The sequence below is a fragment of the Arachis hypogaea genome, chromosome 11 (genome assembly GCF_003086295.3).
Source record: "Arachis hypogaea cultivar Tifrunner chromosome 11, arahy.Tifrunner.gnm2.J5K5, whole genome shotgun sequence".
NCBI lineage: Eukaryota > Viridiplantae > Streptophyta > Magnoliopsida > Fabales > Fabaceae > Arachis > Arachis hypogaea.
The window spans coordinates 125,297,334-125,319,517 of record NC_092046.1 but is presented as its reverse complement, the minus strand read 5'-3'; the positions used below and the strand labels follow the sequence as shown (position 1 = coordinate 125,319,517).

General features: G+C 33.9%; 1 protein-coding gene and 1 long non-coding RNA gene across 2 annotated transcripts; both read right to left on the bottom strand.

Moving 5' to 3' along the window:
• Positions 1-11,489: 11,489 nt before the first annotated feature.
• Positions 11,490-15,231, bottom strand: LOC112722522 (uncharacterized). The gene is made up of 6 exons (XR_003162729.3): positions 14,579-15,231; positions 13,686-13,890; positions 12,938-13,052; positions 12,027-12,096; positions 11,809-11,931; positions 11,490-11,671 (listed from the first exon to the last, which is right to left on the bottom strand). It is a non-coding gene; the product is annotated as an uncharacterized lncRNA (long non-coding RNA).
• A 5,740-nt stretch (positions 15,232-20,971) lies between these two features.
• Positions 20,972-21,544, bottom strand: LOC112721738 (uncharacterized). Its single transcript, XM_025772774.1, has 2 exons — positions 21,320-21,544; positions 20,972-21,157 (listed from the first exon to the last, which is right to left on the bottom strand). Exons 1-2 carry the CDS (start codon positions 21,542-21,544, stop codon positions 20,972-20,974), a joined length of 411 nt encoding a protein of 136 aa, XP_025628559.1.
• Positions 21,545-22,184: the final 640 nt, after the last annotated feature.

Here is a 22,184-nt window from a genome sequence, read left to right as displayed (position 1 = left end):
CTATACCCACCAGATTGCCCTGCCATGTAAGCCATTATTTTCGAGGTTGGGATCCCAAACTGCTTGAAACTATCCACTTGTGCCTTGTCGCCTTCGCTCATCTTTCGATGACTAGGAAGGAGATTTGTAAAAATCGCTGGGGCATGCTCGTGGTTGTGTTCATCAACGATGGTTCTTAACTTTCACACACTCTTTTGCATATCGTAGTAAATCTTCAGTTTGGCCTTACAGTCTGTTCGACTCTCAGGCCTCTCCTCTCTTACTCGCTCAGGTCGATCATAGTGCTTACGATGTCTAGTACCTTGTCGATGGCAAAAAAAGTCTCTCCTTATCAAAATCCCATTGACACGACCGACATCTCCCTTCCGAACGCCAAAACCCCTGAATCTGGCGAATTCCTTGTAGGCATCATAGGCATCCTCCTCCGTACCAAACTCTCTACCCAAGAAGTCTTCCGCGGCGACTTGTCGGCTGGGACCTCCACCTTCCACATCATTAGCACCAAAAGCCCCCTCATCGTAAACAGTATCCGCTTCACACCTCTTTCCTGCTTCGGCCTCCCGTCGGGCCTCAAGGCTCTCCTCGACATCATAATCTTCGTCGCTCCCACAATATTGTGCCCAGCGATACTCCGAGCTACCCCCATCTGACTCTTCACCCTCATTGTTGAACATGCGCCTGAAATCCATCAGACACGGCTGGCCAACGTTCTATCCTAAGCACATTCAAACCAGAGAAAAGTACTTCATAATTGCACCAGGTACACATCTATAAAATTAGCCACAAATATCCATATCCAGGCAATATTCCCCGTCTAAAATAATGCATGACCACTGCTCTGAAACCCGTTTAACATACAATTCAGCAACTCGTTATACTTAAATACGACATTATTCACTGCCAACATTATAACTAACTAACTTACCCACCATATGTCTAGCGAATTCATCGACTCATTCACTACACGAAAGAAAAAAAAAACTTCTCTCGTACACATGACCAGCAACACAGAATCGCCCATCTTATCTTCTACCTATTTGACTTAAATTAGTTAACGCGTTTTCCCCTTCAACGAATCATTGAACAATAGATTCATTGGACATCAACATCATCTTGAAGGTTTTCAGGAATCCTCAAAGTCAATAACGATTCATTAGGGTGTGTGACGAACAAAAAGTCGGGGTATAATATTTAACTCACAAAGAATACTAACAATAACAATAATAATAATAATAATAATAATAATAATAATAATAATAATAATAATAATAATAATAATAATAATAATAATAATAATAATAATAATAATAATAATAACGATAATAATCGATGACCCTCGGTACGGAACATCTTAAGAAAATCTATTCTTATATTTCATCCCGATCCCGGGGAGGGATCTTCCCAAGTGAAAATTTTCAATAAATTTATTGTGTGAAAATTTTTTTATTTTCACAGTAAATCAATATAATTGACAAAAACTATGCTCAAACTTTGCACAGAAAAAAAATAAAAAATTTTAAAAAAATACAGGTAAGGTGGAAAAATTTGAGATTGTATATTTTGCTCTGTAAACAAAGTTTATATAAGTTATAACTAAAATTGTCCAAAAAATTCTAAACTAAAAAAAAAAGCTTTGTTCTTGATATGTCAATTTTTCAATGTTAGAAAATAGAAAAAATAAAAAAAATTAAAAGATAATAAAAAAATTCAAGACATAAGAAGAGATTAAAATTCTATCTCAATTTCAAATATCTTAAGAAACAAATCCACACTTAAATGCCGAAAAACAAATAAAATTAAAAAAATTCAAGAAAACAAAAAAAAAAGAAAAAAGAAAAAGGGAGTTGAAACACTATAGTAAAAGCCTTAAAATGACCTCAAGTTCCTCTATAATGGATGAAGTAGTGAGTTGAGAGCTCATTATTGAAGACAGTTATTCTAGGTTGTAAAAGAGAAAGAAAAAGAAGACTAAGGCACAAGTTAGAGAAGTGCATCATTACTTACTCTCCTTGATTAATAACCTACTCTCTTTGATTGAAATTCCTCATTGCATATGTGCATTTACAGTTTTTTATACAATGAAACTCCTAAACTAATTAATGAAAAGCAAAAAGATAATATAACTTTTTTAATGGCAAAAGATTTTTTGTTACGACATGTGGGCCTCATTAAAAGGATGAAGACTAAAGATCACATATTCCTATAAAAATTTAAGTCAAGTATATTAGAAATACAATCACATTAGAGTTCAGAGGTTAATATCCTTGACAACTTAGAGAGTAAAAAATCATAAAAATCAATACTTTTGCCATTTCACTCGAGCCATTCATAGAACTATGAATCTTGGTAACTGATACTGTAGATTTTATTTGCTCAAAATTGAATATATTCTCAGTCTTATATTTTATTAAAGAGTCATATTAACAAAAGTAACACATACCTTAAATAATGGATATCTCAGAGTTAGCTCTAAGATAAATTTATTATTGAATAATAAACTAACAAACTAACTAAGCAGTCCAAATTTTCTATCATTTTCGACATTTTGTATCAAGAATTATAATCTCACTTCTTTAATGACATAATGACAATTACAGTTTATAATTATCAAATCAAAGAAGCATTGAACATGTAATGTAATAAAATACAAAAGTGAATGATTTTTGCACTTAATGCATGCACATCAAATCAAGCTTAGTGCTTAAAGTGAGAAAAGAAAGACTCCAATCACTCAAAATTAATACTGCATGTATTTAACATTGGACACTAAAAAATTTCAGTTGTAATACTTTCAGTGCTATTAAAAATTACCAGTGTGCTTAATGTCAATATCAATCAAAAGGAAATGATAATCAAACAAGTTATTCCAAAATTAATCAAACATGATTAGCAGGATTTTATATGAATTGCAACCTTCATGTTGGTTACTGATTTCCATGGATCCACATGTTGATGCACCACTGGCTAAGATGTCATTGGAAAAATCATTTTCTGTTGAAATTTGAAGCTAGTGTGTATTTTCATTCATATTAAATTCTCCGCCAACTTAGTGAGGCTGCTGAGTTAGAGCTTCAATTGCGTAATTTGATCCTTAGTCTTTGTCGAAAAGAGTGATATCATCTTAACTCACACAAAATTAAATAAAATATATCAGATCATCATATAAGAAAACTGTAAGAAATTAAAAAATAAACGATATAAGTAACTCTAATAGACATGGTATGATTATGTTCAGGTCACTACTTTTTCTCCTGGGCTCCACCCAATTTTCTATCTTGTATAAGGTATCATCTACAAAATTAAAAGAACAAAAAAAATAAGCAATTACACAAGACATTATTCTCTTTCCTAATATGCTACATATAATTTGGAGAAAGCAGCATATCAAACTTAAACAGGAAAGATAATCATTCTTAAGGCATTTTATAGAGAAATTATATCAAATGAAAAATTTATCAGTACTCTTAAGAGATAAAAGTGAAAGTATATATGATATCCAATTTTAAAATTAAGGGTTCTAGTTTATCCATAATTTGTTGTTTAAGTGCTTGTATTTTTAAAAATACCATATCACCAGACATTGGATTTTCCAAAATTAATGTGCAAGTTAGATGAATCAAATGATCAAAGTCTCTAGGTCGTTCATTCAATAAAACTACTACAAACCATTAATATATCATGATAAGACACAGAACACTCATCAAGCATTTGAACTAATATAGTGGATGTGATTAGCTATCCGATAGTTGTATAATAATATGAAATTTACAATAATATCAAACTTGTTATTTTTTTACACTCTTTTTCAGCATGAAGTATTCATAATGCTTTAACTAAATTTATAATAATAATAATAATATCAATCACTTGTTTAACAGTGAGAAAAAGACAAGATTATAATTAAAAAGTACCCAATTTAATCACCCAACAAGCATCATGGATACATAATCACCCAACAACCACCCAAAACAAACACTAAGAGCCTAGCAACAACATCAATGCTAAAGCTAAAACATAAAAATAAAAAGCACAACAAAACAGAGACAACAATCCCAACATGAAAGATACCAACTACAACAACACTCTTGCCAAGAAACGTCACTACCAAGATATTCCACCCTCAAATGCATATAACCTTCCAAAAGCAACAGAGTCAAAATAAAACCGCCACTCTCAGTATAAAGATGACATTAATAACAACCAAACATAATCATTCCTAATAACATATATCCTCTTGTCCCATCTTTTTTACTCTTCCATCCCCCATATTTTTTACTTAAAAGCTCCTCCCACCGTATTTCAGTAGATTGGTTCCAAAAACTCTACCACCAAGAGAAAGAGAGGTAGCAAGGAACATAAGTGCCACTAAAAATCCCTAATAGCCAGATGAAAACATCAACATCATTGGGTATAAGGCAGAACAAACTCGCATATCCCTACAGAATGACGATATATATATATATATATATATATATATATATATATATATATATATATATATATATATATATATCACTTAGAACTTATCATCATTTATTTCCAATCCAGCCAATCACCAATCTGCACATGAGCTAGAAATTGTTAAACCAAGTTATGCTCATAGTTTCACTCATTTTGCAATGCGTGTCCACCTATTAATGTAGCGGAAATCTTTTAAAGTTGCATGCCAAAATTTTGGAAAAGCTATGATTTTAACTGAATTCACCAATCTATTCCTTTCAAAGTTGAGGTTCCAACTCTTGATAGCTTTATTTGCTGACCGTTGGACCAAGATCAACATAACCAATTATTTGGCAAAGAAAAACATTATCACTTATTATTGCTCTCCAATTTTGGCTTCACAACTTTTGGCATCATAGATTTAGATTATAATAAAATTCTTACGACATGATTGCAAGTGATTTGATATCTTAGTCTCAAGTCCAATAAACTTATGATATTGCAATTAAAGAGTTAAAAAAGAAAAAGAACACATCTACAGACCATAAAAGGTTCATTTATAAATAAGACTTGTGATCTCATCACAAACTATGTCTTAACTTGAAACTTCAATTAGAAGACTCTGTACATCCTCTAGGGGTGAGCTGTGCATAAATTAGAAGATTTATGTGCATATAGATCTAGATAATTTTTCTCTCTATTTCAACCACATCCCAAACTCATCCTAAAGGTAACCATAAGATTAACAGTACCACATATAGAATGAAAGTTATGCCAAAAGGGTCTTTGATTGTCTCCACAAAATAAAGCTTTAATTTCTTTGGATTACCTCCTTTCCGCTTTCCATTTCCTACTCTTCTTTTTCCTTCCTTTTTCAAAACTCCTGTTTTCTCTCCCTCAAGTTATTCTGTAAATCAGTTTCAGTAAGTTGAATATAATTAACATGTCATAAAGCTATTCAAAATAAAATGCTGAGTGAATGCCAGGATACAACTAAAGCAATAAATCAACAAAAATAATAGATGCAAAATCAGCGACATTATCAACAAATGAGTTATATCTGAAACGTGTCACAGAAATGCTAGAGAAAGACCTTTATACATGTTCCTCTCTTTTGGCTTTGTTCTCTCATTTTGCAGCATGCTGGACAACTTTTATTTAAGATATACTCATCGATAAAAATCTCCCTATCCTCGTATCTCACAGATTTATTCTTGGGTCATCCCTTAAATAAGATATTTTCTGTTCTCAACTAAAATGTAATCTCCGCCCACACTGCAACAAAACAACAACAACAACAACAACAACAACAATAATAATAATCAAAATTCTCTCCTCTTCCTTTAAAAAAGAGAAATGCAGAAGCCTTTACCAACAAAGTCAGAGAAGACGCAAAGGAACAAGGTTTAGGGAGAGAAGAAAACAGGGACAAAACCTAGGTTTCTATTTCCTAATCATCAAAATGGGTTAGAATTTGGTTTTCAATTGGGTTCTAGCTCAGTCTGCTTCCTTGGATGTTGAATGCCGTTAAATTCGTGATTCCAGTGATTGCTTCTTTGCTTGGCGATTCAACATAAGCGAACAACACCTCTCCTGACAAAGGGCAAAAGTGGGAGTGGAGGGTGGCAGGTGTGGGGATGAGCCAATTGAGTTGAAGAAATCATAGAAACAAGAAAAAACAATGGAGATTGTGAGTTGTAGTGGGCCACAAATAATGCACCCACTTTCTTTGACCAAAGATAAAAGATGAAAGAATTGAAAAAAGAAGAGTTCTATGTGATTTCTGTTCCCTGCAAATTTCACCAACTTTGGTCTTTTCTAAGAAATACAGAATTCATAAATTGATTTGAAAGTTTCTAACCAACTACACGTATCAATGTCTATGAAAGTATTGAGAAGTGAGAATAGTTTCAGACCTACGAAACCATACCTATGTAGTTGGTAGAAATCATCATTAGATCATATTTTGTAGCTTGCACATATATATACATTTGATAGAAAGATATGATTTTAGGACATTTTCATTTTCAAGAAAACTCATAATTCTATTAAAATGCCATATCAGCTTGAGCTCTTCCAAGTTTATTAGTATAGAAAGATTAAAGACGTCAAACGACCTCGTTTAGGGGCGCAGATTTTAGAAAAAAAAATTAAATTCTTAACCAGTCCGGGTTTCTCAACCCGCATGTTGACTAATTTTTTTAAAACCCAACCGGGTCAAACTGGTTCCAACAGTTTTTATTTTTTGTCTGGTCCAATGTATTGTTTGGACTAGCCCTATGAAGTACGAATATTTCGATGAGTTGCGGTATCCGTGTGTCGGATACATTTTGGATACGACACTCACCGATACTCATCCGACACGCGTGTCTACTGTGTCCAAACTCTGTCTTAATAAAAAATAAAAAATTCTTTCACCGGATACGCTTGAACACACCTAAATACCATCACGTGGGTTGAAGGCCACCGAGTCCTGGTGGGATCGAGTAAGTCAGAAATAGAGCAAAAATCACCAGACAATAATCAAAATTTAGGTCAACTGCATAAATAAATAAATAAATATTAAAAATTATCCACATGCAACAAATGAGAATTGGTTATATTTATTTTTTGATACTATATATACAATTAGTCGATGTCATCACAAAATAAAAAGTTAATCCTAGTTATATCTTAATGAAAATTCTAATAAGGGTTAAATACATTTTTCGTCCCTAACATCTTACGTCAAAATTAAAATCGTCTCCAACCTTTTTTTTATTAATATCATCCTCAATGTTACAAAACATTATAAAATCATCATTTTTCTAATTCTTGGACCAAAATACCCTTCATCATTATTCTCCCCTTCACCCTTCTCACTCCACAGTTCACCTCACCACCACTACATCCACAGCCACCTACATTACCACAACTCCATCCGTTGCTGCCGCTAGTTCATTGGAGATAAAGAGAGAGAGAGAGAGAGAGAAGCGATGCGAACAAAGGGAAGGGCTGCTGCTATTGGGTCTCTGCTGCGGCGCTGCCACTGGGTCACCATTGCTGCTGGTTCATCGAAGAGAAAGAGAACTGATGCGAACAGAAGGAGGAGTATGGGTGGCAATGGATAGGGTAGGATCTGGATCCGATCCTAACCTTACCCGTGGGTTGAGAATATCCTAACCCTAGCCTTATTCGTTCTTAACCCGCAGATTACCAAAAGGATGCAACATTATTATATAATTTGATGATATTTAAAATAGAACTGACTTTTATGTTAAAAAAACGTATTAAATTATCAATTAATGATCTTCTTTTAGGGGCTAAGGATATTTTGTATTTAGTGAGAGGTCTTTGATTCAACATCCAATTGAAACATATTTTTATGTAAGTATATAACATATACATATATAGGGTACGAGTTGGTCGGGTAGGGTTGAGATTCAACCTGCACCCTACCCGAACCGCACGAGAATCCTACGCTACCCGCTACGGATCAGGTTGGCAACCCTATCGAACCGAATTTGGTCGGGTTGGGTACCCATGGGTAGGGTGCAGGTTGCCAACTCTAGGAGGAGGGGTTGCTATTGCTGGATCGCCACTGGTTCATTAGAGAGAGAGGGAGAGAGAAGCGATGAGAGCAAAGGGAGGGAGGGGTTGCTGCTGCAAGGTCGCCGCTACTGCTGCTGGTTCTTCGGATAGAGAGAGAGAGAGGGAATGTGAAGGGACGGGAGGGATTGCTATTGCTGGGTCACCGCTGCTGCTGCTCTGCCGTTTCTCGTCGGCGACGCCTTCTTCTTCCTCTTTTTCTCTTCTTCTTGTCGCCAATGTAGGTGGCACTGGATGTGATAGAGGTGGTGGGGAGAGATGATGATGAAGGGTATTTTGATCCAACAATTAGAAAAAGATGATTTTATAACGTTTTGTAACGTTGAGGATGATATTAATAAAAAAAATGTCGGAAACAATTTTGATTTTGACCCAAAACGTTAACGACAAAAAAAGTACTTAACCCTTCTAACAACAATAATCAACTAACAAATTCCTATTTCTATAAAATAAAGTTAGTAAATGTCATCTAATATTCGCTAAAAATTCTAAATACAATAGCAATAACCTTCCCATCAAATTGTATAAATGAAAACTAACAGATAATAAAACTAACATATCTAACCAAATATCATGAATTCTATGACTATCACTACAAATCTACTCCTAATCAAACTCTCCAAAATCAAACTTAAAAACGATCCAAATGAATAATCACTAGTCAGCTATTGCGATTTTCTAAGAAATTTCAACATAAAATGCGACAGTCCATCGCGATTTCTTCACACCAATTTTATCATAAATCGCAATGGTATATGGCGATTTCTGCCCTTAGATTTGTTCATAATTTGTGATATATTATAGTGGTTTCTACACATAGTTTTTTGTTCATAATCCGCGATGAGTCAAAGTTGTTTATTCTTTTCATATATTTCACCTAATCCGCTGCACAATATGTGGCTTATTTGTATATTTTAAAAGCCTTACACTTTGTAAACTGAGTAAAAATATGACTGAAATGTAACCAATATTCAATTGTTACATTTGAATAATTTTGAAGCACAATTTATTTAAAGATGTGATTTATTCTAAAATTTATCTATTTAATTTAATATTTATAATTTTATATAGAAAGAATATAAGAATTTAATTTTTAGTTAATTAAGATTAGTCAATTTAAAAATTATGATTTATAATTTAGTGTGTATGATTGAAAATTTATGATTTAAGATCTAAAATTTAAAATAAATAAAATAATTTAAAAAGATAACTAATATTAACTGAGAAAATTAATTTTTTAATATATTTTTTATATATATAATATCTCTATAGTTAGACATTCTTATATTTAACATAAATTGATTATTTTAATAGTAATTAATAAATATAGAATAATATAAACAATGATTACACCATATATAAAATAAGATAATTTTATATTGAGTTTTTTTTTTCTTTAATGTAACCTATAATGGTAATGGTAATATAACAGGTAATATAAGAGAAATCTGATATATAAATTTTCCATTTTAAACTTAGGCTTTTAATGTTTATTTTATTATAACATATTTATTATCTTGATGAAAGATTTATTATTATTGTTATTATTACTTAATTTTAAACAAAATAAATCGATGATGTTGTAGTTATGCATTTTAGTGAAATCTAGGAACACGCTTGCTGGACGATGGCACACTTGCAGGCAGGGGATGGACATACAGGAAGCGAGTGGAAGTGGCCCTCGTCTTTTTTTAAAATAATAATAATAATAATAATAATAATAATAATAATAAGTTATATATTAATTTTTTAAAAAATTTATTTTATATTTAGTTTAATATAAATAAAAGTTTAATCCAACCTAAATATTAATGATTTTTAATATCTAAAAATAAATAACAATATTAAAAAAATCTAAAAAAAATATTATTACTAATTTTTTTAATTAAATAAAATTTTTCAAATTCTATAAAGTAGATTCTTTTTCTTTTTGTAATTGTTTTTTTAATTTATTTGGTATTAATTCTCTCTGTTTCAACTGCTACAACTAAAAGATATTTTTATGTTATGAATATTGTGAAGAATGATTTAGAAACAAAATGAAAAATGAATTTCTTGCTAATTATCTTTTAATTATATTGAAAAAAAATTGCTAAAAATTTTGACATATTCTATTGTCAATGAATTTTATGATACGAAGAATCAACCATTTTGTTAGTAAAGAGTACACACATTTTTTGTACCTTAAAATATATTCTCTATCGGTATATTTTTTTATTACATCTTACATTATATAATTTTTACATAATTTTTTAATATTATATATGTTATTGACCCCCTATAATAATATTTTTGGATCCGTCCTTACTTGCAGGGCACAGGAACATGCGATAAACAAATATTGGAACACGGTGGACTTGCAGAGTGCCAAAGCATCATAGATTCATCTGCACTTGCAATTCAAACAATCCAGTTAGGCTGATTTTTATCAAATTTGACTGATTTTCTCTGGTTAAGAACCTGAAACAATCTTGACTTTGGACCAGATTAATTTAGGGTCTAATTCACCGATTTTTTAATCAATCGACTTATTCAGTCTAAATTTTACAACTATAATTCTAATAAATATATAATAATTTAATTTTTTGATATATAATTTTATAGATAAAAAATTTAATATTTTTTTACCTTCTATAATAGGAATACAAAATATAAAAATGTCGCTAATATGTTATGATTAACCACATAGTTGCAGTATAGAAATTAGAAAGTATTCCATAACCAACGTCAGTTTTTAAATGAATGATACGTGACAAGATTAATCCAAAAACTTGGTTATTTTAAAATATATGAAAACGATAAAATTCTGTTGTCATTTGTTATTACCTGAATCCTGATGCATGAATCCATCAAAGGAGAAAGGATCTAGATCTGGAAGAAGTTATGGTTTATCATATTAAACATTATAACCAAAATGGTTATGATTTTTTAATTCTTATAACATATTCAAAAAGATATAATAATTTTATGATTTACCATATCACTACAACAGAGGCGCTGTTTAGCGGCGGTTTTTTTTCCCAATTAGCGGTGGTTTTAAACCGTCGCAAAATCAAAGGCCAGCGTTTTAGTGGACCGTCCTGGTTATGGGCGCCGGGATTAGGTTTTGCGGCGGTTTCCAGCAACCGCTGGTATAACTGCCGCTGAATTTGTATTTTGTGGCCACTCCATTTAGCGGCGGTTTTAAACCGCCGCGATATACAAGTATTAGGATTTAGTCCATTTTTTACTGGCGGTTACGAACCGCCGCAATGTTATTACGTTTTTTAATTTATGACTATTTGCGGCGGTTATAAAACCGCCGCTATTTTCAATACAAATTTTTTAAAAAAATTCTTGTAAAAAACACTGATTTTTTTGGTTTAATCTTAAAGATAATTTTTTTTCCTTTTTTGGATTTTTTAATGCTATAAATCTATTCTTCATCTATTGAATAAAAATTTGTGGCAAAAATAACAAAATTAACTGGAAAACAAAATAATATCTTGATAAAAATATCAACATAATAAATCTCTTGCTAAGAATTGCATAATGATATTCAAAAAAATGTTTGCTTCAAATCAAAATAAGTCCAATCCTAGGATTCTATTTTGTCTCTGTCCTTCCACGGAATTCATCTATGCGATACTATTGAGTAAACAATCTGCATAAGGATAAATAACAATGTTTTAGTCTAATTAAACAATCAAACACACACTTAAGTCAGTGATATATATGACTTTTGATACTTAGTTATAAAATACTACCAAGTTAGTATTGTTTTTTTTTTTCTATACTAACCTTGCTATTGTCAATATTCGATGGCGGTAAGTTTCTCCTTGATGTATACATTGGTTTTTCTGCTTTATAAAAGCAAAATCTGGATGGCTGAATTTACAAACATAATGTGACTGATCTTAAATCCTAATCAATGAAAATTAGTTAATGAAGTATTTTTGGTAGGAAACAAAAATATAATTATAAACTTGCTGCTAGATTATGATAAACATGACACTTACATATTCGGTGAGGAAAAAATTTGCCTCAAAGAGTGACCTGATTGTCCCTATAGTCATTGAAGAGAAAAGTCTGCAAAATATTAGGGGAAATTATTAGTTATAAGATAAAAAAAAGATAAAATAAAAATTGAATTATGAGAAAGTCCAAATTAGCGGCACGAAATTGACTTTAGTATAAAATTGAATGCACAATAATATTATTCCTATAATATTTATACAAATCGTAATTTTTATATAAATCTTATTCATTTATAATCTTATTCTTTTAATCTTTATTAGCATAAGGTATACTGAAAGGAGAAAGCCAATGACAAAGGTAATGGTAAATCAATAAATAAACAATTTTTCAAAATAAAATTGTTTAGTTAGCCGAAGATTATTTGTTCTTTTCCCTTATACATTTTGATCAATCAACTAATGAGGTAAACCGCAAGCATAAGCCATGTGAAGCATGCTTAGTTACTCAATTAAATGCATCACACATGCATTATATATACTCTCCCATACTTTTATAACACTTTCTATAAAGAAATGGAAGAAACTAAAACATTAACCAGAGTTAAAGGGGGATCTATAACAACAATTATGTATGTTTGCAATTTGCATAGTAATATCATCACAAATGCCTAATGCTAAATAAAACAGCCAACGAGAATTATGAGAAAGACAAAGAAAGAAAGAGAGAGAAGATTCAAGATTAGAAGAATAATTTCAAAACCCACATAAAACTAGGTTACTGATCCTAAGGCCTAAGCCAATGATAGAGGCTACATGATCTACCACAAACTTCAAGCAAAATATATACTATGACCTCTCCTTAAATATGATGCACCTTTACACAGTCACAAAAATTACAATGGATAACAGAGTGTGTTGTGTGAGAAACATAAAATGCAATGAAATATTCATACACTTAAGTAATTTGATGGCTCTCATGATTTCCCCAGGTAAGTGTAATTCTATCCCTGTAGCGAACTTTCAAGGCCACCAGAATTGTAACAGTTTCCACAGAATAGTGCCCGCGATCTGCATTAATTAAGCGATTAACATGAGAAATGCAGTAGCTTCATATATTCAAAGGCTACATAATGTGATCTTCGATATTGCCAAAGGAAACATCCTATTATAACATTCTTCAATGAATCTATTACATTTAAGTTGTTCAACATAATGTCCTTCAAGAAAGATGAGACTATTATAGCTAAATATTTAACTCCTGCTCAGGGGCTTATTTTCTGCTGTAAAAAACCCAAAGGTTTTCACTTATAGACTACGATAATTGAAAATGTATCAATCTTTAATCCAATTTGTATCACTCAATAAAAATAGAACACAACTTGTACTTATTATGTCCTCAGCAAAATAGCAAAAGGATAACATGGACATCAAAAGTTTTGGTCCTCACTGAAAACATCCTAGAAAAGCATCTCATGCCATCATCATTCCAATGATTAAGAGAAAACTATATAGAAAATACACCAATCTAGCTATTTATAATTCACTCCACATTCATTACTCAAATATGATAAATGGATAAATACAAATATTTAGCTTGTCTCACCTTACTGCCCATAGTGTAAAAGAATAACTACACTCCCATTACAAGAACTCAAGAACTGTGAATGCATTTTTCTTACACAAATATGATAAATGGATCACCTGCAAATTGATGCATATATGTAAATACTTCGAGCCAGCTTTCAGCAACTTCCTCTTGACCATCCTTCCTTATAAGTCGTTTGAACAAACCATACTTGTATCTTAGACCAAAACCCCATGCATGGTAATTCAATGTTGCCAAGGAGTTCACAAAGCAAGAAGCAAGGCGGCCTAATCCTCTGTTCCTAAGGGTGGCATCTGGCTCCTGCGGATTGGATTATACATCTATTTACTCTATAATAAAGCTCAAACAAATTACTGAATACAGATAGTAGCACCAAAAAATGTAAAGTTTGAGATAGTGTTTATAAGAATTCAATTCAATCGATGTGCCAATTAGAAATATATTACACAACAGCTTGCGAAAGTGTTTTCACATGTCCTGTAATATGTAAAATAGTAGACTAAGGGCCATCAACGTGGCCTAATAACAATCCCTAATAACCAACTGAACAGTTATAAAGTCAAGAGAGATACTAACAAAAAGTGGCAGAAGTTGTATCTTGGGACTTTTAAAACATATTTAAAACACTTGGCATATTGTCGAACACTTGGCATGCAAAAGCATAAACAACACAAAATAGTATTAACAAACATTCTTTGCAACACCAATTCAAAATTCAGCACCAATGACATGAAAAATCAGCAGTATTTCGCAGTGGCTCAACAGAGTATCAGTCAATTAATCCAAACAAACAGAAATTCAAACTCAAGAAGCTATTAACAACATGTTTAACTGTGTATAAACTAACACTAATTCTAATAAATCCTAATTCTAACCTAAACTCAACTAATAGCAGCAAATAATCCTAACCAAATCAAATTAACACTAGAATCAACATATAACTAATACTAAATTAACTAAAACAGAGAAAAAAAGATGATTTGAGAACCTGAGTCAAAGAACAGAGCAAGAACAAAGGAGAGAGGGATGTAGTGGCAGTGACCAGTCGCTGCTGCGTTTGAACTCACTGGAACTAGAGTGGCTCTGTTCTGATTCTGTGACTGGGAATGAGGGAGGCAAGGGCCATCTAGAGAGCCACAATGTGAGGTTGTAAGGAGGGGAAGAAGATGGTCGCGACGGTACAGGATGGTAGCCCCCGGCGGCGAGACAGAGAAGGCAAGAGACTGGGGAAGAGAAAGAGAGAAAGGGTTTTCGCGGTGGTTGTTCGGCGAAGGTGGAAGAAGAAGAAAAAGAAAGAAGGGAAGAAGAAGATGATGATGAAAGTGGTGGTTCTGGGGTTCTGATGGAGACGCCGAGGGTGATGATCGATGTTGGTTTTGCGTTGGTGGTCGAAGAGAACCTAGGGTTAGAGTGAGTGAGTGACGGCCACGGGGGCACTTAGGGCCGCTAGCTCTCTTCATGATTTGATTGCGGGAATTGGTGTTGGTGCCTTTTGTAGCAGAAGCCCAGACCACTAGCATAACCGCCTCTATTTTGTTAATTTGCGGTGATATAATAAACGGCTACCAATTTATTGCCGCTATCCTCCGTTTTTGTTGTAGTGTATATATTATATTATATTCTATATTAATTTTACTTACCAATCTGATCCTGCAGATGGTTATGCCATGATTAAATGGAAAATCATAGGCTAAGAATTGAGTGATTGAGACGTGTAATGTTGTAAAATCAGATCAAATTATGAAGATTTTTCGATCTTAATATTCCGTTTCAATTGGACCCAAAACAAGTTTATCATCCCATATAAGTTGTCTTCATATGTTTGTTTGGGTGTCATTATTTTGATAAAAAAAAGATTTTTTTCAATGAAAAAAGATCTTTTTTTTAATTTTTTAGTGTTTGAAAAATTTCTAATAGTAAAAGTAAAAGTACTAGAAAAATAAAAAAAAATATCTTTTTTGAGAAGCTGTAATTTACATCTTTTTTAAAAGATCTTTTTTCTTAAAAAAAGATGTTTTTCATGTAATACATAAACAAAAAAGTACTTTTATATTATTATATCCAAACATAATTAATAAATAAAAAGATCTTTTTGTATGAAATGCCCAAACATAAAATTACTTTTACTTTTTCATAAGATTTTTAAAAAAAAGATAACTCGAAAAAATATCTTTTCTTAGAAGCTCACCCAAACAAGCCCATAATACAATGCTAAACTACTGTCTCATTAAACAATACACAACCTGATCTGTTTTTTATAACTCGGTCCCTAACGTCCTATAAATAAGATACATAATAGTGGAACAAAGTAAAAAGCTGTTCAAAATGGCAATACGCAATATAGTTACCAAAGTCACACACTTCATATGAAAATCATCTATAAGAGAGGAAATTCTAAAGGACAAAAGGTATATTATTCAATCTAAATACACATTGTATTCACCTCTCACTCTTACTTGAGCGTCGGAGTGTCTTTGCAGATACCTACCGTTGCTAGTTCTCTTGGAGCTAATGTATACCTCTTTTGTCTCATGCGAAAATGAGTTCAATCTTAGACAGTACGAGTTACACATCTACAGGGCTCACCACACCAGATTATTTGGCATCTACTACGGGGCCGAGTTTAATCTAACCCCACCATCACATCTTTTGCTCGCCTTTACCCCTTCTTTTGCTGGTTTTAATCGATGGTAGAAGAGCATAATTTACCTCTTCCTCCTTCCACTTAGACCGAACTGTTAGCTATAAACGAGTCATTATGGGCCGAGGTCTAGAGAGTAACCGAGCTATTGAACCAAAAATAAAATGGTCAGAGTGATGAAAAGGACTAGAAGAATGTTGATAACGGCAACAACCGTGACGACCATACCTTAAAGGCCAATATCGTGGTGAAAGTCACTCCAGCAAAAGCGACAAAGAGGATAAATCCTTTTTCAAAGGAAGTCATGAACTTCCAGATGTCCAAAAATTTTACTTTGTTGACGACCCTAAATACCTATGACGAACTCGGCGATCCCAACATCCACGTTACCATATTTTTCTCCATGATGTTATTGGATGGTGCAATTGATCCAATACTTTATCGTTCATTTCCTACTTTTTTTGGACGGTGTTGCCTTGATATGGCTTTCTGCTTTGCCTGTAGATTTTATATCGAATTTTGACGAGTGTATGTAACAATCCAACTTCTAGCCCCTCATGACCAAGGCTAGCAACCATGCGCTATTATTTAGCTGACTTTAGATACTTTAGACCATATATTAAGTGTATACATATGAGCCTGTAGCACAAGTCGAGAATCGCATATCTAGTCGCGCATATTAGAATAATTGTAAATTAAGCAGTTAATATAGGAAATGGAAGAAGCATAGCATAGCATAATCATATCATACGTGAAACGCTCGCAGGCTTAATTCATCACAAAACCCAAGTTCATACTTAATTACATACTTTATTTTAATGCTTACATCCCTGGCTCACAAGAGCCACCTATATTGGGACCCGATCTACTTTATTAAATAAATAAAACGAGCTAGCTATGTAGTTACCTGCTCTTTCATCGAGATTAGCAATCAGACTACTCCCCGAACATGCCTACGGAAGGTAGGGGAAAGTAAGGACCAGATGAGCAGCTTCTAATGAATTGGGTAATAATAAGTGGGCTTTTTGTAAAAAGATGAGGGAGATTCTGAGTAAAAGATTCGTGTCGGAGAAGCGAAATATACGAGATCACAAACGTAGATTGCTCGCGACTAAATATGAATTGAGATGAAAGCTTTATAAAGCCTTTTGTAAAGATTCGGATCTTCCTAGTGATATGCGGGACAAACCCTCTAAAAGGAATATCAAGAGCGAGGACTACTACTACTACTGCTACTACTACTGCTATTGCTACTGCTACTGCTACTGCTACTGCTACTGCTACTGCTACTGCTACTGCTACTGTTGCTACTGCTACTGCTACTGCTACTGCTACTGCTGATACTGGATATCTAAAAATTTGCTGTCACAATATGCTGAAGTGGAGGAATCACTATGACATGCCTATGATGTTGCTGCCTGTGGAGTCCTCTTTCCCAGTCTCAAAAGAGCTAAAGTACAGATCCGCCATCATCTGATCAATTCATGCCTCTGAGCTAAACTCAGTTGAAGGTACAGAAAAGAATCCCTGGCCCATCGAATCCTAGCTCGGCTATAGGGGATGGTGGTGAGGTGTCGGGTATAGGTACATCAGGAACCACTTGATCCTCTTCGGGGTTGAACCATGGTGGATACTCGTGTATGTCAATGATCAGAGACTCCAGTATTGGCTCTGCCATGTTCATAGGGTAAGGCGAAAAAGGATACTGGCCTCTGCCGGGGTGAAGCTCGAATAACAATGTATCATAAGGCATGCTAAGGTCAAACTCCTAGCTGAGCAGAGGGTGAGAGAAAGGATGGTCGGGAAGATAATAGGTGTGTGTATGCGGACTACCCCAAAATACCGCGCTCTCTATCGCGAGGTCCACGTAGCTGCCGTACGTTGGGTACTCAAAGAAGATCACGCCGGTCCCCATCTGCGAACATGGAAAAAAGGTGGTGAGAACCTAAGGTTCCCAGTAGGGTACTATACGAAAAACCTAAGGGGGTCCGCAGCCTAAGTCTAATCGTTTATAAGGTCACAATAGTAATCAATCATACAAACAGATGCAATCACAAGTATATAACAATATAACAGTCACATATACAAGTAAGCAGACACAAACAAGGAAATGCAGCAACCAAGTATGATGCAGTCTGGTCCTACGCAGGTTATGAGTTCATGCGTCGGTTGGCTACCCGCAGCCCGACGTTACCCGTCCCAAGTCCGGATATGGCTACTCTACTGGGTCGGTCGCGAACCGGTGCCCGAAATACAATCGCGGCACTAATAAAGAATGGTCAAAAAATACAAGGTGCTCCCAGTAAGTAATAGTCCATATGGCGGGCATCCTCACGCTCATATAGTCTTTGGCCAGGCGGGATGAAAATCCGCTGTGCTAGGTACTTCTTAGCACCTTGGAGTTTACAATTTCTTCTTCTACGACACATCTCAACAGAATTTATTTCTAAGGGACTTCTCCTTCCTTCTTTTATAAAAACTTGTGCCAGACTCTTTTTTAAAATATCTCAGCTTTGTCATATTTTACCATTTTGTCCCTTTTATTTAACTTTTCTATTTACCGTTTTTATTAGGTTTTTAATCACGCTTCCACCCTAATGTTATTATTTTATCATTGTATCTTCATATTTTTTTTAATATACATTTTCTCCTTCATTAAGTTAATTATTCATTTTTAATTTGACTTTATACCTGAAATTACTAATATGCCCCTAAGTACTCTAGTTTTACCGTTTAACCTTATTTAGCGTCAAAATTTTACTAGATTAATCCTAATAGTTGCCTGTGATTAAAATTATTTCTAATATTTTTATTAAATGCCAATTTTCACCATAAGGAACCTAAAATCAATTTATCCCTTTATTAATTTATTTACTTATTCTAGTCATCGTTTAATTTTACCATTTTACTTTTGATTTTTACACTAGAGCTTTTAATTATGCCCGAAATTTTATTGTAATTATAATCTTGACCCAACTAATTTATATAATTACTATTTTACTCCTAATAACACTAAATTTAGAATTTTACTTATTTTTTATTGAAATTACATTTTTAACTCTCTTTTTATCCAAAAATGACCATAACACCCTTTTTACTTTTACACCTTTGTTCCATAGGATTAAATCTATTTTTTAACTATTTTTTAACTCTTTTCTGTCATAATTTTCATGCTCGTAGTGACTAAAAATTTCAGAGGTGCAATTTTTATATTTTTCTTCACTTTTTGTGACGTTTAAAGCTTGAAACTTAAATCCCAAGTGCTTCCATGTTTTCAGCTATTTTCACACAAAATCCAGAGGGAATATAAGAGTATATTACACATGTTTAGCAAGCTAAAATAGTGGTAACTCACAAAATTTTCAAAAATTCAAAACAAGCACAAATTCACCACAAATTGGCTCATATAAGCACCGAAAATAAGTAAAACCATACTCTAACTAATCCTAACCCTTACCTTTTATGTAATTGAGTTAGTAAACCTTTCTCACACTAGAAAACGTGCATGCAAGGGCAGAAACAGCTGGTGGTGGTGAGTTTCATTTTTGGCCTAATGTGTCGCAAAACGTCCAAATTCAACCACTGTGGGCTCGAAACTCCTTAACTCCTTAGGCGTGCTCCATGAGTGCTTCAAGAGGATTTCTCTATACATGGAAGAGAATAAGAATTCATCATGGCTACTATTTTTAAAAAGAAAAAGGAAAGGAGAAAGAACAAGAGCTTACCTAGCCAAAATTCGGTATAAACGCAAGGATTGGCGAAAACAGGCAAGAGTTTTTGCTTGTATGGTTTGAGTCATTGAAGAACACTTGAATAATAGTGTATGAATAGTGAGATAAGGGGCTGAAAACATAGGTAGTATGTGCAAAATTTTCTCTATTTCTCCTCTCTCACACACGGTTTTTATCTTTCTCTTTATGGTAAAATGTTATTAAATTCTTGCTTGGTAATTGTCTTAAATAAAATCTGAATCTAACCTAATTAAATGTGGTAAAAGAGAAATGGAAAAATTAGAGAGGAATGGGCTGATAGTAAGAGAAAAGGAGCGTGATTTCGAAGAAACACAGTCAGCGTCATAATGACGTATTTATCCTTAGTTAACCGAGGTTAATTACTCGTGGTTAAAAACACAGCAGAGAGGGGTGAGAGGCTGAGATAATCTCGAATCAGAGGCTAAGACAGGGGGTGGAGTTAATTAGGTAGCAAGCAAGAGGATTCGGGGCCTCTAGGAGTCGTTTGCGGAATACTAGGCAGAAATTCGGTTCGGATAACTTTTACCGGACGGTAAAACAATTAATGGCTAATAGTTATTCTTAAGAGGTAAATCCTGAAGGGATAACTAATATGAATCTAGAGACACATTTACTTGAATCGAAATTACTTTTACCACTGGTTATGAGGTTTTCGGTTACTAGAATTTTTTTGGTGCACGCACAATCGTTACTAAAAGCGTTTTTGCGGCTCAAAAGTTTTTGGTGTAGTAACTAAATCAATTGTAAGATAGTATTTAATATCCATTAGTCAAATTTGACTTAGAGAGATTAATTATCCTCATAAAGCCAAGTTTGACCTTGTAACTCTCTTTTTCTTTTTAATTTTTAATTTTTTTTCAACTAGAAAAGTCTGTTTACTGAAAATCTGGTTCTTACATTCTACCCTCCTTAAAGAAAAATTTGTCCTCAAAATTTAGTCACCTGAGAATAACTATGGGTAATCCTTCTTCATTGTTCTCCCTAATTCCTAGGTGTGTTCTTCCATGCCATCTCGTCCCCAAACAACTTTTACTAACGGAACCTCCTTGCCTCTCAGCTGTTTGATACTCCGGTCGACTATTTGCACGGGTGGTACTTGAAACGTCAAGTCATCCCGTAACTGTACTGTTTCAGGTTCTAGGACATGACTTTCTTCAGGATTATATTTTCTAAGCTGGAAAACGTGGAATACATCATGAAGATTGGATAGATAAGGGAGAAGAGCTATTTGGTAGGCTACTGATCCCACTCTTTTTTAAATCTTAAAAGGACCTATAAACCTAGGGCTTAGCTTCTTGGTCTTGAGACTACGACCCACTCCGGTGGTTGGTGTTACTTTAAGAAAAACATAATCACCTTCATTAAACTCTAAAAGTTTCCTTCTCCTATCGACATAGCTCTTCTGTCGGCTCTGAGCCGCCAGAATCCTCTCACAAATTCTCTTGATTTTCTCAGTTGTCTCCTGAAATAACTCTGGTTCCAGCATACTAGAATCTTTTCCTTCATACCAGCATAGTAGGGATTGACATTTGTGACCGTAGAGTGCTTCGTATGGTGCCATCCCGATACTTGCATGGAAACTGTTGTTGTAGGCAAATTCTACAAGCGGCAAGTATCTTTTCCAACTTTCTTTCTAGTCTAGTGCACATGCTCGTAAAATATCTTCCAGAATAGTCCTTTCCAACTGGCCGTCTGTCTGAGGATGATAAGTTTTACTCATGTGTAGACGCGTTCTGAATGCTTTCTGAAAAGCTCCCTAAAATCGTAAAGTGAATCTCGAGTCCTTATCTAACACAATACTGGATGGTACCCCGTGCAACCTAACTATTTCCCGAATATAAAGTTCTGCGAGCCTTTCCATTGAATAGTCCATTCGGATTGGTAAAAAGTGAGCAGACTTGGTCAATCTATCCATAATTACCTAGATAGCGTCATTGCCGGATGTAGTTCTTGGCAGTCCTGAAACAAAGTCCATCGTAATCACCTCCCATTTTCACTGTGGCACTTCTAGAGGCTAAAGAGTTCCTGATGGTTTCTGTGGCTCAATCTTCACCTTTTGACGTGTGAGACACTTAGAAACAAAGGTAGCTATGTCTCTCTTCATTCAGGGCCACCAGAACATCTGGCTCAAATCCTAGTACATCTTAGTGATACCTGGGTGGATCGAAAATCTTCCATGATGTGCCTCCCTTAATATTTTC

Bases quoted from the DNA above. Each gene is read 5' to 3' on its own strand.
- LOC112721738 (XM_025772774.1), bottom strand. From the start codon at position 21,544: ATGGCACCATACGAAGCACTCTACGGTCACAAATGTCAATCCCTACTA. The intron at 21,158-21,319 runs GTAACACCAACC...CACGTTTTCCAG, and splicing joins GTGATTATGTTTTTCTTAAA to CTTAGAAAATATAATCCTGA.